Source organism: Phascolarctos cinereus, unplaced genomic scaffold (assembly GCF_003287225.1).
Source record: "Phascolarctos cinereus isolate Bilbo 61053 unplaced genomic scaffold, phaCin_HiC Scaffold_4;HRSCAF=312, whole genome shotgun sequence".
In the NCBI taxonomy this organism is placed as follows: domain Eukaryota; kingdom Metazoa; phylum Chordata; class Mammalia; order Diprotodontia; family Phascolarctidae; genus Phascolarctos; species Phascolarctos cinereus.
The window spans coordinates 603,966,339-603,985,722 of record NW_027555847.1 but is presented as its reverse complement, the minus strand read 5'-3'; the positions used below and the strand labels follow the sequence as shown (position 1 = coordinate 603,985,722).

The following is a 19,384-nucleotide window of genomic DNA, read 5'->3' as shown; positions in this document are numbered from 1 at the left end:
TACCAATATGATATTTTACAACAATTACTAAATATAACAGACAACACATCAAACTTAGAACACTAGGTAAATTTGGTAATACTCCATTTTAGTTCTGAATATATAAGTTCTGGATATATAATAATGATAATATAATATCTATTAACCTATGTATGTATCTCTGTCATCCTAAGGTCTGCAAACCATTTTACAAATATCATCTAATTTTATCCTTACAGTAACCCTGGAAGATAGGTACTATTATTATTCCAATTTACAGATGAGGAAACTGAGGCACAGAGATGTTAAGTGACTTGTCCAAGGTCACACAATTAGTATGTGTCTGAGGAAGGATTTGAATTCAAGTCTTCCTGACTCTTGTGATCTATTCCCTGCATCATCTTGCTACCTATTTAATTCAGTTGCTTGAAGAAGAAATTTCTCTTAGCTTGATCATCTATGGGTAAGTTTACTAGAAAAGCTATGTTGTAGAAAAAAGAATGCAAGTTGTATAGCCATGAGTTTCATTTTGATACTTTATTACTCATCATAAAAACATTAGATCACAGACGTCACAGAGAGTATATATAACATTCCACTTTCTGAAAGAGTATTGTCTCATGTGGAGACTTGGGTTTTTTATTTCTAAGCACATATATTTCTACAACAGGAAAAAGGGTAGTCAGAGGCATATCTCTTGAGTCTCAGAGCTAAACCACAAGTTACATGCAATGAAAAAAGGATGCTATAACTAATAGTAGAATCCATGCAAACTCTTTTAAACATTTAGGAATTTTCAAGGCTCAACTTTAAAGTTTGTTTTAATGGTGATTCCAGGGTCCTGAATCTCCCTGAATCCCTACTATGTTATTATATATTTGTATTGATTCAGTTAGTTAAGGGCCTTGCAAAAATACACATAAATATTTATATGTACATATAATATATGTCATATGTAGAGACTGCATAATATAGTGATAATGCATTTCCCCCTTTGAAAAATAAGACATGAAATTACTTCCAGTATCATGCCATGCCTAGAATAAATAGTACAATATTTATTATTAAGAGAATAAATATAATTCACAATGTTTGGAAAATAACCACAGTCGATTTAGGATTACATATACAAGCACACTTATTTCATATTCTTTTGTATGTATAAAGAGTTTCTCAAGTTAGCATATGAGCATCTATACCCCTAATTTTCCTTTTCTTCCAATTATGAAATTTTGATTCTCATAAAGGATAAAGCTCGTTCATCCTCAGCCTGTCCATGTCATTATAATTAAATTCAGCTTAATAAGCACTTATTAAATGCTTACCATGCATAAGGATCTAGGAGAGGTTTTTTGGGTTTTTTTTGCCATGTACTGTGTACTCATCCTAAAGATCTTTCCCTATCTTCATGTCTTTATTTTTGTTTTCTTCATTGACTGGAATGCTCTTCCCTCTCCCATTTGCATCTCTAAATCCTTCCAATACTTCAATGAATCATGAAGCACTTATTAAGCACCTACAGTGTGTCAGGCCCTGGAGATAACAAAGGCAAAAATATAACAGTGCCTGTACTCAAGGAATATATATTCTTTCAGTCCCAGTACAAAGTGAATTCTATGAGGCCCTCCCTGACTATTCCATTCCACCCAATGATCTGGCTTCTAATTACCTGTAGTTATAGCCTGGACCATGCAGATGACTACCTAATTACATGTGTGTCTTGTATTACTTGCAGCTATTTCATATTAAGTTAGTCTTGTCTCCACAATTACTTAGTATGATTCCAGAGGGCTTGGATGGTATTTTATTTTTTGAGGGTCTCTGATTTGTTTCTTTTCATCCTCCAGGTTTTAATATTCTTACCATTCTTGCATAATAATGTAGAGTTTTTTGCAGTTCACATATTGCATCCCACTGTAAAATGTAAGCTCCTTGAAGGCAGGTACTGTTTCTTTTTGTCTGTTTTATCAGTATCTAGCACTGTACCTTGAACTGATTACATTAAACCCTAAATAAATGTTTATTAGATTTTACTGTATTCTTTGTTGCATCCCTTACAGCGTTCATCAAAGAGTTTAACTCATGTATACAGGCAAACTGGACTCAGAGAATATTCCATTTATCAGGAAGTATTTTAATGCTGCCTCAGCAATAACAGATGGCCTACATGGAATCCAGGTAAGCCCTTTTTTTTTTCTCCTTAAAGTCAGTCTCACCAGATGACACCAGAAGAATGTTTCAATTTGTGGTCTCAAGGACCACAATTGAAGGCATTAATTAGTCCCAGCAGAGCTTCTCCTTGAAAGCATGATAGCCTCAGATCCTGGTTCCAATGGGGTGCTGTCCTAGCAATGTGAAATTTCCAGGTCTTTCCAGATGTGATTATAAAAATCTGAATCTAGTCTAATATCATGAGTACTTTCGCCAAGAAGACAAATAGGCAACACAGTGTTATGTACAATTCTTAATAAATACAAAATTTCAAAACATATCATGGAAATATTTAAATAGGTTACATACTGCATTAGGTTAAGCTAGTGCAATCCAATGGAGCTAATGGTTTCAGGCACAATAATGCTCACTAATACTCAACATAGGCACATGAAATTTGCTAAGGAATTAATAGCAATTATACTAAGAGGAGAAAATATAAAGAATACGACTGGGCCATAGCCTTTCCATCTTGTTTTGCATAAAGTTAAGTAAGCAATGAATAACATCTATGCAAATGTCAATGGAAATATCAACACATAAATTGCTACACTATATTAAGGGATGCTTAGCAATGTAACCAATGAGGTTATATAGTTATTGTTCATAATTGTTATCATATGACACAGTTCTTAAATCTAATATTTAGACTGAAAAATACCAAACAGTTACATCTTCAAGTACATAAATATCTTACCCAAATACACAAAAACTAGGGAGTGGAGGAAGGAAATTTTTAAAAACACAAAATGAAAGGACACAGAATCAGGATCAGAAAAACTAACAAACTCTGATGGCTAAATGTTCTCTTAGAGAGGGGCTGAGGTATTAGGCCACAGGGAGAAATTCAGGACTATCCAAAGTGTGTTATAGGGGTGGAAGGCTTGTATTTGGAGGCAGAGGACCTAAGTTCTAATCCTGGGTCTGCTACTCACTACCTGTTTGATCCTGCTGAAGTTATTTACTTATGTGGGTCTTAGTTTCCTGATTAATAAAATAAGGTAGTTCTACTATATGACCTCTAAGATTCCCAGGTGGCATAGTAGGTAGAGAGATAGACCTGAAGTCAAACAGACCTTAGCTCAAATCTGACTTTCAACATTTACTTGCTTTCTGACTCTGAAATGTCGTTTAAAGTCTCTCTCCTTCAGTTTCTTTATAAAACAAGAGGATTTCATTCTATGGACTCTCCAGTCCCTTCCAGGTCTAAATTTATGATCCTACAAGCCCCTCCAACTCTAATTTTAGGAACCCAGGACCAAAAGTATTTGCTTTTGTGTACTCCTGAGAGATAAGGAATGCTTTAATATAGCCAGATGAGATTTCATAGCTTTAGATTATTTTATGTAATAATCAAACAATTTCTATGCTTTTTATCTCAGTATATAGAAATGAATACAGTTGAAGAAAGATTGCTTGAGGGCTATTATTGTCTAGCATTTGCATATAATAAATATATTAGTTATGCAGTCAAACCAAAAATGGAGTATTTACAGGTGCTGCAAATGACATTTTAATATGTAATTAAGGACTTTTATATTGGGAATTATCCAACTACTTTCCTCTCCACTTCTGAGAGTAAAATGAAATAATTGAAATAATTTTTCTCAGGTGATGGCATACTTGTATGTTTTGGTAAGTTGTTCTGTATCACCAAGGAAACAAGAAAGTGCTAATGAAAATTTGCTTCAGGGCTGTATTTTCTATACATAGAATATATATACATAGAATATATATAATCAAAGCATTACAAAGCATTCTAGCTTTTATAAAATGTTGCAAATGTTTAAAAAACTTATGTAGTAGGTACTGTTATTGTCTCCATTTTACAGATGAGTCACTGGAACCCCAAAGGGTTAAAATGATTTGCCCATGGTCACATGGGGTTATATCTCCCTTATTCCTTCCTCCTGGTCTAATTTAGTGAATGATAAAGTAGAAATTCCTATTCAATAGTCCCTTTCTAGGGATCAACTGAAGTCTGCTTCTGTATTACAGAGTATGTAAAAGGGACTTGAAAAGAATGAATGTATTGCCATGGTACAATAAAAAAAAAAAGAGCGCTGAATTTGGAGTTGAGTAAATCAGGTTCAGATCCCTCCTTTCCTATATACTGTATTTTTGACTTTGAACAATCATTCCCCTTCTCAGAGCCTCCATTTTCTCATCTATCAAGTGAGAGGACTGAAACATGCAACTTCTCAACTCAAGAGCTATGATCCTGTGATAAGTTCCTGATTTGAGACTTTGATATGAGAAAGAATGATTTTTTAGACCAATGCATCAATATTGAAGGAACCAGTTTCAAAGGCAATGTCTATACAATGCTAACACAATCTGTGGAAAAGAGAAAAAATTCAAACAAATATTTTTGAGAGTGACTATGAGATGTCATGATATGAAATGACCATTTTGACTGATACATCTCTCTCTATATATATACACGCATGTATGTATACATATATATGTATATTTACATACATATATATTTTTCCCCTGACTTGATTATCTGAATATTTGGCTGAAATGACCACTGCCTTGGGTGTTGTAGTGTCTTACTAAAGTCTCCTATTTTGGCTAGCTTAAAATTTGGTTATTTTCCATTCATCTTAAGGATTGGAAAATCTTTTTCTTTTTCTTGGTGGGGAGTAGGAGATGTGAGAGAGGATGTTTCTGAAAAGTGTCCAAGATAGTGATGTCAAACAGCCTTCTTTAGGCTTTGCCTAAATTATCTCCTGGTTCAGATTCAAACATAAGACAGTATATGCCCAGTGACAGCTGGAAACAAAGAGGGGTGAGAGTGCAAAGCATTTGGGTGAAGGAGGGCTTTAAAAAAAGTGTCATATCATTAACAATCAGTGGTTTTGGCCCTTCATTTTTTGTTTGATTAAGTATTCAGTTTCTTCTTTTAATTTACAGAAATCTTTAGTGATTTGGTTCTGTGAGATGACAAATATTTAAAATGTATCTTTAGCTCCTGGCTAAGCACCATGTCTATAGGGCATTGTTTGGGAACATTTAATTTTGTAATGACATTTGCTTTAGAGTTGAAATGCTCTGAGCTCTGTTCTTTTGAATTCCCCTTTTTGTTCAGAGCTGAGAGATTATTAACTAATAACCTTTTGGGAAAAGTTAAAAATGAATAGAACTGAACCCATATATTAGATTGAAGTGAATGAAATGAAAAGGCATTTAAAAAAATACTATGAAATATGAATCTTTCTATTTGTTACTTTATAGGACCATTTTGCTAAGCCAAGGATACTTTTTAAAAAACTAATTTTGTCATAAGGTCTTTTAAAAGTTTCCATTACAAGTCCTGAATGCCTATTTAATAAAAGGGTGATGTTTCCATAGCTCTTTAACCTTAAAGCATGGTCCATACATTATTTCATTTGAAATTTATAACATTCATATGAGATAAGGGATAACAGCTATGATAACTCTCATTTTACAGATGAAAAAACTGAGGCTTAGAGAGATTAACTAAATTCCCCACAATCAAACAAGTGAAAAAAGTACTGGGAATAAGATTTAAAGCCAGGTATCTCTTGATCATGAATCTAATAGTCTTCCACTAAGCTGTGTTTTTCACTTAAACTCATCCCCACAATTTTACCTTTTCTATGAAAATATCATGTCTAATCTAAAATTAGTCAGAAAACTAATTATCATAGGCTTAGACCTAGAAAGAATCTTAGCAGCCATTAAACCCAACTCTCTCATTTCTAAAGGTAAGGAAATTTAGACCTAGAGGGGTGAAATGATTTATCCAAGATCACAAAGGAGTAAGTGGTAGAGCTGGAATTTGAACATAGTTTCTCTGACTCCAAAGGCAGTAATATCACTGTAATATCCTACCTCAAGAATCTGGTGAAGGGCCTAATGAAGAATCTGATGTCACTCTGCCTTTTGTTTCCCTCCCTTTTTAATCAATTGTCTATTTCACAAAAGCAAGTACTGGAGGGAACTTCCAGAGGCAAGACCACCATGAAGAAGGATGTAAAACTGGAAGTAGTATATAGAGTTGATTCCATAATAAAGAAGGGAGATTGAGGTTCTAGAATTAACCAGAAATATAGGCTGGAGTGGATAGATACTTGACCATATCGTACTTCAAGTGCTTGGCATCTCTTAAATTTGTCATCAGAAATGACTTGGAAGGGTCAATCATTTAAGACTCCGTTGCTGGGTGCTTAAATTACTCACAAAGAGTAGCTTCTGTACTGGGAGGATCTGGTTGATGATGACTCAGTGAGTACAAATGTACAGTCTCTACCGAATGGCTGGGCAAGGGACTAATACAGTTGAAAGCATTCCAGGTAGGGCTATGACAAAATATTCTAGGCATATTCACATTCAAACATGCTTAATGGCTCATGGGAAGGACAGGAATAAGCCATATATTGAACAGATCTACTAAAGATATTAAGGAGTCTGCCTAAACTTTTTTTTTAGGCAATTGGGGTTAAGTGACTTGCCCAGGGTCACACAGCTAGTAAGTGTCAAGCGTTTGGTCTGAGGCTGGGTTTGAACTCAGGTGCTCCTGACTTTGGCACAAGTGCTCTATTCACTGCTGTACCCCTGCCTAAAAGCTGAGGAAAAAGAAAGTCTACAGAAATTGCACAGTTTCTAAAATGTTCATGTTTAACAGAATATCTCTAACCCCTAGAAAAAAGTTGAACCCAAGAATAATGAAAAGAAAATTAGACAAGAAAGGCTATTGAAAACTATTTTAAATTCGGACTATGGACTGTTTGGTGGGTAGCCCATATTTGAAGCTGAATTTTGGCAGACTGGAAGTTAACTAAGTTTTTATAAATGATTTAGACTTTTGAGTAAGTTTTCTTGACATGACTCAGTAGTTTATACCTAAGGATATCTCAAAAGATTTTCCTTGAAAATATTTCTTTCATCCTATCCAATCATTATTTATAAAGGCTTAAATAGTTGGAAGAAGCTGGCTTTAGCTTCAAAATGTAAATCTTATTAGTACAATTTTGGAAACAGTTGAGACTCATTTTACATTAAAGTTTAATAACAATCTATTAGCAAGCAGGAATCTGAGTGTTTTAAGTGGATATTAAGAATATTAAGGAAACTTGGATTTTTAATTAATATTTTAAATGAATCTACTGTAGAATACTGTAGGCATTAACATAATTTGAATGCATTATGTAGCCTTTTGGAGGAGTGGGGAGAATAATCCCATATGAGAAAATCTTTGTAAGTTGAGTAAAATGATGGCCAGAGCTCATAGAAGCTGTACTCAGTTACTGAGTTCTGGAAAATAAGGTGAATTTATTCAACTAATCTAAAAAAGGTACTTTTTTTTTTCTGATTGGCTATAACCTAAATGTTTCTCTGATAAGCTTAATTTTTCTGTATGATAATTCTACCAAGATAAAGATTCTGAATTCCTCTCCTGGACAACAAATGGGCAACAAAGTCAAAGGAGACTAAAGAACCTAGGGAAAACCTCTCCCTGGTCCACTTCACATATAACCAACCATAAAGGCAGTTTTTCCTCTCCTTCCATAACAGCCCAATAGCCCCCTCCACTTTGTGGTCCATCACATTTCATATTGTGACTCAAGCTCAGCTAAAAGTTACCTCAGAAGATAAACACGTCTCATCAAAAGACACTTTGGTAGTGGCCAGATAAGTGTCTGTGACTGTGATATCTTCAAGCTCTGTGTTGAAGTGGTCAGACTCTTTGATGACGCTGTAATTCAGGGCCACACTGTAGTTGACTGGCTTCTCTAAAGGCTTCTTTTTGCAGTTGCAGAGCTTCCTGAAGGCGGCCCGGAATTTCTGGGACATGAGGTTGTAAATCACTGGGTTGATGGCGCTGTTGAGGTAAATGCAGATTCTGCAGAATAACAAGAACCAATTTTCTTGGAAAGGGCTGGATAGGAATGAGTTGACCACAACCAGGGTCCTATAGGGCATCCATAAAAGGGCAAATAGAATCACAACCACTGCCAGCATCTTTGTAACCTGTTGGGGAACAAGAAGAAATAAAAAGAAAACTGATGAGAAAGAAGCCCCCAGGATCTCCAGACAAGCAACTTTTTAAGTATCAGAATACTCAGGTTATAGTCCTACCTTGGTCACTGGCTATCAGTGTGATTCTGAGTAAGTCATTTAACCTTTCTAATTCTCAGTTTTGTCATCTCTAAAATAGACTAATACCTACCTCAGTAGATTCCTGTGAAGATTAAGAGATAATATGCAAAAGATCTTTGAAAAGTATAAAGAAATATAAGATATTGTATTGTCGAAGCCTGTGCTCAGATATTTCTCATTTCTTTACCATCTCAAGATGCTTTAGGAGAATAGTAGTAGGCTGAGGACATACGTGCTTTAAGAACAACCAAAGATGCAGTCTCGCCTTAGGGTGGTAACTAGTACAGGTCAGTTGACAGCATTGATGACTGGAATAAAAAGTGGAAGTCTGGAAATTAGAAAAGGCTAGTTGTCTTAACTGCAATTCCTGGTACAATTATTATTGAAAGTTTGGTTAGTTTATATCTTTAAAAAAGAGGTAGAGATAACTTAGAGTCAGCATGCCTTCATCAAAAACTGGATATTTCTGACTAACCTAATTTCCTTGGCTGCTAGACTGTCAAATCAGGAAAATACTATGGATATCATTTAAATTTTAAAAAATGTTGACAAGTTCTTCTATGTCATTGTTGTAGGGCAATAGACTATACCAGTTTCTCCAAAGTAGGGGATATGGTTTGACCTCAAAGGGATCATGGTATGACTCAAAGGGCTATGTGTTAAGCCAAATGGAAAATAGTTGAATCTCATCTTCTCTATATAGTCATAGTGGGATTTATCTCCAACATTACCCCTCTTACACTAATCCTTCAACATTCCCCATTCTGTCCCTTCCCTCCTCTGTGCAAGCTTCCATCCTCCCCACTTCTGAACTGGTATTGGTTCCATCCAACACTCAGGAGTCCAAAGTAGTAGCTGTGCTAGTGCCATTGGGAAAATCTCTTACCACTGGCTGAGACAGGCACCCCTTAGAGGGAGCACAGTGACTGGTGAGTAAAGACTCCACCTTTCCCTTCCTCATGTGCGTGTCACCTACAGACATGGATGGGTTTTGATGTGCATCATGGATTATCTTTGCATTACCTTATATGCATTGTCTTTCCCCCCAAACCCACACATCTTCCAAACTTCTTTTTACTACTGAAGGCACCACTTTTCTTCCATACCCTCATTTTCACAGTTTTGTATTATCATTTGCTCACTCTTCTTCACTACACATATCCAATCAGTTGACAAACCTCCCCATTTCTACCCTACTGATACTCTAGTTCTGTCTCACCACTTTTTGCCTAGCCTATTACAATAGCCTCCCAATTGGTCTCCCTGTCTTAAATCTCTCCGCCTTCCAAACTTTTTCATCTGTACAGCTGCTAAAGTAATTTTCCTAAAATGCAGGTCTGAGCATATCAGTCCTTTACTCAATAAACTCATGATTAACTCCAGGGTTAAATAATTTCATCTTTATCTCATTCTTTCAAAATTTCTATCTCTAAGTCCTATAATGTGCCTAATTATAAATATAATTGCACATGGAGGAACCTGGGTAGCACAGGGAATAGAATGCTGGCCTTGGAATTAGGAAAGGGGTCAGTTCAAATTCTGCTTCAGATCCTAAATGTATGACCTTAGGCAAGTCATTTAATCTCAGGCTCAGTTTCCTCATCTCTAAAACGGTAATAATAATAATAGCTAACATTTATAAAATATTTTAAGATTTACAAAGTGCTTTATATTCATTAACTCATGTGATTCTCATAATAATCCTATGAGGTAGATGATATTATTTCCCCCATTTTATGCAAGAGGAAATTGAGGCACAGAGAGATTAATTGATTTGCTTAAAGTCACAGAGCTAGTAAGTATCTAGAACAAGATTCAAATTCAGGCTTCCTGACTCAAAATCCTGCACTCTATCTACTTCACCACCTAGTTGCTGATAATAACGCTTATCTCAGATTTGTGAGGATCAAATTAGATGATATAGCCAAAGCACTTTGCAAACTTTAACGCGCTATAAAATGTTAACTATTGTTGCATGTACATATTTTGTAAATAAGTAAACATACACATATTGGGCATGAGTGTTGAATTTTTAAAAATTTGGTTGTGGTACATAATAAAAAAAAGTTTAGAGACTATTGGGTTAGACTGAGTATAGTTTAGTGGTTTTAGAACTTATTAATTGACCAGACCCCAAAGGTAGCCAGTCATTAATTGCTGGATATCAGTGAGGAAGGTGGTCTTTAGCAGTGTCAAAGGGATCTATGTTTGACCCTGTTCTGTTTTTTTTTTAACGATGTCTCAGAAAGAGGCATTTGCATAGCTTTTGAAATTTTATTCTTATAATGGGAGGAATGCAGACTTTATGACCAATAGTACAAAGAGACAAAACTAGAATTTAGGAGTGGAAGAGACCTTTTCTAATCCAACTCCCTTTGCCTTTTAGAGAAGTGTTTCAAAACTCTTGGGCCTTTGAAAGACACAGAGTTATTGCAAGGGTACTGTAAATCCACAGATACACTAAGCATTTGTCACTTTGATCTGTATTTAACTCCAACAAAATGTGAAGTCTGACTCATTGCAATAAATAAATAAGCACACGTTCTGCAGACTGAATCAACAGAATGCCTCAGCCATACGTGCATTACTATTTTTCAAATATATGTATATACTGTTGCATGAATAAAACACAAATTCATATAAAAGCATTGCTGGATTTATAGTAGTTTTTTATCACCAGGTATTTTCTCAGTCAACTACAATTAGATAGCTGGAGGACCTGTGAAATTTTTTTGACATTAAAAGAAGTCAGGCAGAAGTTTTTAAAGGGTGGTTGAAACCAGGGCAGGTAATGTTTGTGGGCAACAGTAGATAAATAACTGTTAGTTGATTCTCCAACAAGGACATTAGACTAGAAAGAGCCCACCTGCCAGTTCCTACTATGTGTAGATCACTGTGAAAGAATTGAGGGAGATAGAAAATTCAGGTAAGACACAGGCTCTGCTCTCGCAGAGCTTATTCTCTACTAAGGGACATGATGAATACACAAATATTAATACAATTGTGAAAAGTACCAGAAATAAAGCTGGGAAAACTGCAAAAGGCTAGACAGTGGAGGGTATTTGAAAACCAAGTAAAGTTTAAACTTTGCTTGTAGATAGTAGAAATCCACTAAAGAATCATAGTCTGAAAGATAAAAATGGTAAATGTTAGAAAAGATATGGAAAGACAGCCATACTAATGAACTGTTAATGGATTTATGAATTGGTCCAATTGTTCTATAAAAGTATTTGGAACTATCTTAGAAAAATCACTAAAGTATATATATTCTTCAATATGGCTATCCTATTGTTATCTCTCCCTGAAGAAGCTCAAAGGCAGAAAGTTCTCATAGATATGTAAATATAAATATATGTGCATACGTATGCATATATAGAGAGGGTTATGTACATATTACGCACACATACACACACACACATACACACACACACACACACACATATATATAGCACTTCTGTGATTTAAAAAAAAACTGGAAACAGCAGGGTTCCCTTTGGTGACTGACTGAACAAATCGTGGTAAAAGAATGTCATGGAACATGATTGTATTATTAGGAATAATGAATATGAAGAACTAAGATTTAAGAACAGGCCAAGAATTAGAGTCACCAGCCCTGCCTGAGCCAGAAAGATGGCTGCCTAGTCAATTTTCTCCTGTGTGGTTAAAATTACCAGAGCTAAATGCAGTAAAACTAGATTAGTTAAAACAACGACAACAACAATAATGATGATAATAACATATAACAACATAAGGAATTAAGTTCAGAAATAGGTGCTAGTCATACCCAGCAGAAGCAGGGGTGGAAGGGGAAATGGATAAGGATTGTTCAGTTTCTCCACAATGCATGTAATACATCTGCTTTTACCAGAGCTCCAATCATGCAGACAAGCTACAATGACAAAGAACAGTCTGTACATATACTTCTCTAATCATCCCCAATTTTTCGTTTTTCCCCTTGGACCTGGAAGGAGAACTGTATCTCTGTCACTCTTCTTGGCATTGCTGCTAATAAACTGCTTCCAACTTCTTTTTTTTTGAGAGGGAGAATTTCCTCTCTCCCTTCTCTTTCTTTTTCCAAAACTTATTTTTCCTCAGTCTCTCTAAATCTTCTCCCATCTCCCAAACTGTGGGATATTTCCTTGCCCAGGGAAATGAACATAAACTCAAAATCCTAGAAATCATGAATGTACACATTACCCCTTCCCCTTTGGGGGAGTGAGATTTGCCCCCTTTCCTTCCCCTTTAGAGATGAGTATCACACAAAGAAATTTGGGAAGTCTTTTTTGAATTGACATGGAAAGAAGTAGCAGAGCCAAAAGAAAAATCTGCATGACTACAATAATGTAAAAGAAGACAGCAATAGATGTCTGATCAATGAAACTATCTTTCTTTATTCCATAGAACTGAAACATACCTCCCTCCTCCTAGGTATCAAAAAGTGCTTAACATTCAATTGATTTTCTTTGCTTAGCTGTATTTTTATGTTATAAGGAAGTGTTCTATTGCTGGGGGGAGTGGGAGGAATCACTGTGAAGTGCCAGAGATTTTTTAAAAAAGCATTAATACAACTTTAAATGAATTATGGTACTTCTACCCCCCACAAAGATCAAACTTCTGATTGATTCTGTGCACATAAACCAAAATGAATCCTGTGGACAGTTCTAGCACAAGTGGGAAACAGAAAGATTTTTGTGCTGATTTGCTTGGATAAATAAAGATCCTCATGTAGTTCCATAGTAGAGTTCTTTAGTATAGATAGCCAGTGGACATTTATTTACCTATATAAAAATCTGGAAGGCTAATTCTGGACTGAGAATAAGGTATATGAATTTTTCTGGTCTTGGGGGGGTGGGGAGCACACATATAGGACACTCAGTTCACCTCAGTGAAGCAGGAGATACTTTAATTCATTTTTAATCATGATATATTTATATTGTTCTCATAACTACTTCTACTATTGTGTTTATTTACAGCACATATTAGATATTTGAGAAACAGTGTGTAACAGGATAGATTGAATCCTGGCCTTGGAGTTGGGAAGCCCTGGGTTCAAATCTTGCCTCTGATACATACTGGTGGTTTGATCTTGAACAAGGCTTATAACCTTGCCCCAGGCCATTCTTTATGACTATAAATTGCAGGGAAAATACCAGTTTCATTGATAGAGGAAATTACTTACTGGTAGTTCCCTCTGCTGCTGAAACCATAGCTCTGGTTTAAAAATGTTATTTATTTCATATATAGAAAACATGCCTTTTCATTTAGCTTTTTCTTTTTTAAAGTATGTTCATATCTGTTATCTAATTTAATTTCTATAGAATGTCTATTGAACAGGTAGAACAAATTTGATAATTATCCTATTTGATAGCAATTAATCATTTTGCAAATAATTGTTGAGCAAATACTATGTTAGAGGCATTGGGGATATAAAGTAAAAAATGAAGTGATCACTGCCTTCAAGTAGCTTACATTCTATTGGGTGAGGACAGCATAGTGAGGTGGGAAGACTCACCCAATTTTATGTAACAGTAAAACCAGGACTAGAGTTCATGTCCACTGATTTTCATTCCAGGACTCTTTCCAGTGCATTGAAACATCAGTCACTAATGCTAGTCTTTCCCATATCTTCCTGCTGCTTATTTTTTCACCCTTTCTTTCACTTTTACCCACTGACAGCAGAATTAGACTCCCCACCATCCAGCTCCCACTTCAGGTAGTGGGAAAAAGACATATTTGTGCCTCAAGAAGACCGGGCAAACCCTCTCATCTATACACTGTTCTGGACATAATCCTCTGCTTAGAGCTTTAGATGGGCTGATATATTTAGAGTCTAACCTCTACTATTCTCTGATTCAAGATCTGAAGATCTCCAATAGCAAAGAAGCGGCTGATGGATGGAAGCTTGAGGAAAATACATTAATTCCAGAAGGTGAATGGTGAGGTAATATGATGATGTAATGCAAAGAACACGAATTTAGAATTAGGAAAGCTGAATTAGAATCCCAGCTGTGATCCTTACTACCTGTGTGACCTAAGGCAAATTTATTTCACCCTTCTGGGTCTCTGTATTCTCATCTGTAAAATGAAGAGAGTCACCTGTAAGACATTTTCCTGAGGCAATGGGGTTAAGAACCTATAAAACTTTTTAGCCCTAAATACCATCATACCATCAAAGCCTTCTCCATTTACGATGTATTTCACTTATGTTAACTTTCTCTTTCCTCTCAATAAGACTACATTCAGTCCTTTCTTTCATGAGAAAAAGAGTGGGGGAAGGGGGCTTTTGTGAGAATTGGAGAGCTCTCAAGATCAGTAGAGGTGGTGGAGTGGGACTATGCTTCAGTAAAGGGGGCATCATGTTCACTTAGGGAGGGAGAGAGGACAAATATATCCTCTCAGTCATTAAATCCATGGCTGGAGGTGGTGGCGGCACAATAGCATGTATGTTTTGGACACTGTCTATAATAATATTTTAGTTATCACTGAATATCTGCTAAGAGCTCATAACTTTCCAAAAGGCTCAAAGATTTTTATTTCACTTTATTGTGTTTCAAGTCCTGTCCTTTGGCTTTGGTATAGATTTTTTAAAGATCTTTTGAGTCAACATAGGGGTGAACACTTGGAATGAGAATACCCAGGAATTTCTCACTCTGTTGACCTTAGCTCTGTGGCTGTTTGGTTTCTTGTTTGGTCACTGTCTCTAATCCTGAATAATATGACAAAATGCAAATCGAGAATCATTGTCAGGCTAAATAAGATAAGAGAGAACTTCCTCTCAATCTTCATCATTAAAATTGCCTTTGCGGTAGTAAGAAAGGTATATCAGCCATTAAAGAATTTAGTTCTCTTAAAGAGGGGAAGGTTTCTCTTTAAAAAATAGTGTGATGGGTACAGTCTGTGGAAGGATGAGTCCTTCACTAACGATTGATTGTGATCTTGGGTTCTCTTTCAGTAGTATGCAAATAAACACAAAGTGAGCTTCTCTATTTTCCCCCATGGATGGCATAGAAATCCTGGGAGCCATCATTCTGCATTCTTATGAATGGTGGCACCATGCTGTAATAGCAGAAAGATCACTGTTTTTCAAGTAAGGTGCCCTGGGTTCAAATCACAGCTCTTCAACTTACTTGTGTGACTCCAAGTTAATCATTTAACCTCTCTGGGCTACAGTGTCTTTCTCATCATTAATATGAGCTCTAAAGTCTTTTCTATGTCTAATTCCATGATTCTATGATCCTATAATCTAATTCTAAGCCCCAGTTTTCTTATGTAAGATATAATCTCTAAGGTCTCTTTCAGCTCAAAGTCTATGGATACTATGAACTCTAAGATGGAATGGTGTTATCAGGCCTCGTGTCTAAGAGGGAGTATGGCCAGAGGTGGGAAAAGGCGCATCATGTATACAGACATGAACCTCTGTGGTAATAATGTTGCTCTGAATCCTCTGAAAAAGACAGCTCAGAAGTCTTTCTTTCATTGTAGTAGTTGGTGTCACATAAAACACAGGCAAAGTATGATTGATTCAGATTTTCCCCCTCTAGCCAGTTGTATTCTCATGCCCTCTTGCTTGGAAGAGTGAGGCTTGCTGAAGCATCAGGAGCTAGTGGAAAGCATACTATATATACAATCAGGATGTTCAGATTATAATTTCTGCTCTGCCACTAATAAGCAATGTGACCTTGACATGATAGAACAGAAAAAAAGAACTACATTTAAAGTCAGAAGACCTGGGTTTGAATCTTGGTTATTGGTAACTGGTAACTAGGTTAGAAATAAACTCAGTTAATAACCATTCCATCCTATAGTTATTGATAGAGGAGAAAAAATCTGGGTGTAGTGTGACAGACTAGATTTTGGAAAAGTAGATTTCAAACATAAAAGTCGTAGTCAATAAACTTTGTTAAGAACCTATTATGAATCACACCTTGTGCTAAGTGCTGGGGATGTGAAAAGAGGCAAAAGACGAGGAGCTCACAGTCTAATAGGGGATATGATAAGCAAACAAAAATAGAAAAACACAAATAGGAAATATTTAAAGACAAAAGGCGCTACAATTAAGAGGGGTTTGGAATTACTTCATATAGAAGATGAAATTTTAGTTGGGATTTGAAGGGAATACAGGAGGTAGAGATGAGGAGGGAGAGCATTCTGGGTATGGAGGACAGGCAGAGAAAATGCCCAGTACTGATGGATGGACTATCTTGTTTGTGCAACAGCCAGGAGATCAGTGTCATTCGTTTGGAGAGTATATGACAAGGAGGAGGGCATAAGAAGCCTGGAAAGATAGGAGGGGTTTAGGTTATGAAGGACTTTGAATGCCAAACAGAGGGTTTTGTATTTGACCCTGAAAGTGATAGAGAGCCAGTGGAGTTTATTGAGTAGAGAGGTAAGATGGTTGGACCTGTACCTTGGGAAAATCACTTTGCCAACTGAATAGAGGATGGATTTGAGAAGGGAGAGACTTGAGGTAGGCAGATCCATAGTCAGGCTATTTCAATAGTCCAGGTATATTGATGAGGGTCTGTGCCGATGTGTTGGCAGTATCAGAGGACAGAAGGGGGTATATTTGAGAGAAGTTGCAAAGGTGAGATTGACAGGCATTGGAAATAGCCTAGACCTGGGGGTGAGGAGTCAAGGATGACACCTAGGTTATAAGCATGAGGGAATAGGGGGATGATGTTGTCTAAAAAGTCTTTGGATTCAGCAATTAAGAGATCTTTGGTAACTTTAGAGAGAAGTTTCAATGGAATGATGAGGTTGGAAGCTGGATTGTCAAGGATTAAGAAGTAAGTGAGAGGAGAGTGCACCTAGTGCATGTGGCCTTTCAAGGAGTTTGGCCACAAAGGACAGAGGAGATATAGAATGATAGTTAGTGGGGATGGAAGGATCAAGTGAACAGTTTTTTTTTGAGGATGGGAGAGATATATTTATGCTTATGGGCAGTAAAGAAGGAGCCAGGAGACAGGAAGAGATTGAAATTAAGTGAATGAGTGGGGATGACAGAGAAGATAATCCAGTGGTGGAAATGAGAAGAATTGGGATCCTTTGTGAGTAGAGGAGAGGGCCATGGTAAGGAGTAAGACCATCTCTTCATATGAAAGAGAGGAGAAGGAAGAGATAGTGGCAGAAGACATCTGAGTGATATGAGAAGAAGAAGAGAACAGAAGAGGGAGCTCATGGTGGATGGCCTCAAATTTTTTTCTGAGGAAAGGTTCTCAGCTGAGAGTGTAGGGGAAGGGGAGCAATGGGAGACTAGAGGAGGGATGAAAGGTGTGAAAGAGCTGCTGTGGAGAGTGACAGTGTGTTGATAAGGGAGCTGTAGAAGGATTGCCTAGTTGCTGTGAGGGCTCAGTTGAGGTTATATAACAAAAACTTGTAGTGGACCCAGTTATAATCATTGCATAATTTTCTCTATGTTCAGTAGTACATGTGTAAAAGTAAAGGTGGCAGATGGTGAGAATCATATAAGATTGAGGCTTGGCAGGGTGCAATCAGCAACATAAGGTGGATAGGAACTCAAGAGCAGAGGACGTTGTAGAGTTGACCTGGCTCATCAAGGGATCAAAATGGAAAAAAGAGGAAAGTGGCTAGTGCAGGGAAGATGCCCTGGGAGAGAACTGAGGGGTCAAAGGATTGGAAGTCTTGGTGTGGATGAAGAGTAGGATTTTGTAAGGGAAGGCAGAGCGAGAGGTGGAAAGCCAATAGACTCTGGTGAGATAGGGGGATTTTGGAATTCTTGAACATGGAGATGGTGCATTAACCTTGCCATCATCCACAAATGAACCATCTTCATGTTTAACAATTCTAAATGGTACTGCTTAATCTCTTTTGGTAGCACTCTGGTATTTTGTATAGGTACTACAGCTACCAGGACTTTGATTAAGTGTTAAATATGAATAGCACGGACCTGGAAGAAGGAAAAGTTACTTAATGATGCAGGTAGGGGGAGAACCTGGAAGTGCCAATGGGGATGAGGAGTATTCCAGCTCCCCCACCTCCACCAGTGAGCTGAAATAAGCGAAAGTGAAGCCAGTACTGGAGAGGATAGCCAGAGAGGCTGTCATCAGAGGTGAATCATGTGTCAATGATTGTTAGAATATGAAAGGCATGAGAGAGGAAAAGTTTTAGGAGGAAGGGAAGTTTGTTGTCCGTGGAACAGGCATTCCAGAGGGCATAATGAAAGGGGTAGTGGTGTTTGGTTAGGACTGTGAGATGGAGGGTTTGAGGGGGATGGGAATAAGGAATTTAGAAATAGGGAATTGAGAATCGGGTTTGGCTGATGACCTGCAGGGATGGATTCAGAATCACTAGGATGTGTAGGGTATTGACAAGTATGAGAATGTTCATCACTGGATGGAAGGTGAAGCTCCTCTTCCCACAGGACAATGGAGATCAGGCAGGAGACAAATGCAGGACAAGATGGAAAGCACATGGTCAGATGGTCAGATGGGAAACTCTGTTTTACTACTCCTTTTCCCTCCAAAGGTTGGAGATTGGGTAGATGGGGCACCAGGAGATGGAAGGCCTGAGGTCAGAGGGAAGGCTGCTTCTCTTTGCAGTGGAGGCTCTCCACCTTGCTCATGTTGCCCACATTGCTGAGAGATTAGGCTGGCTACAGAAGGTGGAAGCTGACTGTGCTGGAACAGATGGAAGTCATTCTGTAGGGCCCTAGTAGCCTTACCCCAAGAGACACCTGCAGAAGGAAATGGAAGTGGCAAAGTCAGTGAAAGATCTGGCTCCTCTTCTCATCTGAGGCTGGAAATCAGGGGCAGGGAGCAGGAAGCAGAAATCTCACATGTAGGAGCTGAGGGCAGATAGTAGTCACATGGCCCCTTGCCAGCTTTCTTCAGGAAACACTGGAAGCAGGAGAAGGAAAGCATGTGGTCAGAGGAAATCCTTGCTCTTCTAACTTGAGGCTGGAATTCAGATAGGCAGTAGGAGGCAGGAGGAAAGAAGTCATATTGGGACAGACAGAAGTAGCCCCAGCCCTTTGCCTCTTTCCCTCAGAACATGAGGGAACAGATGGAAGGCACAAGAAAGAGATGGAAAGCAGAGGTGATTAAAA

At 37.4% G+C, this 19,384-nt stretch overlaps 1 protein-coding gene across 1 annotated transcript in view; it reads right to left on the bottom strand.

Annotated features, from left to right (window-relative positions):
- Positions 1 to 501: 501 nt before the first annotated feature.
- The window catches only part of TRHR (thyrotropin releasing hormone receptor), a 42,964-nt gene continuing 24,081 nt past the window's right edge, over positions 502 to 19,384 (bottom strand). Inside the window, exon 3 of the mRNA XM_020970280.2 lies at positions 502 to 8,190. Coding sequence (XP_020825939.1) covers positions 7,789 to 8,190 — 402 coding nt within the window. The 3' untranslated portion in view covers positions 502 to 7,788. The remainder of the gene's footprint in view (positions 8,191 to 19,384) is intronic.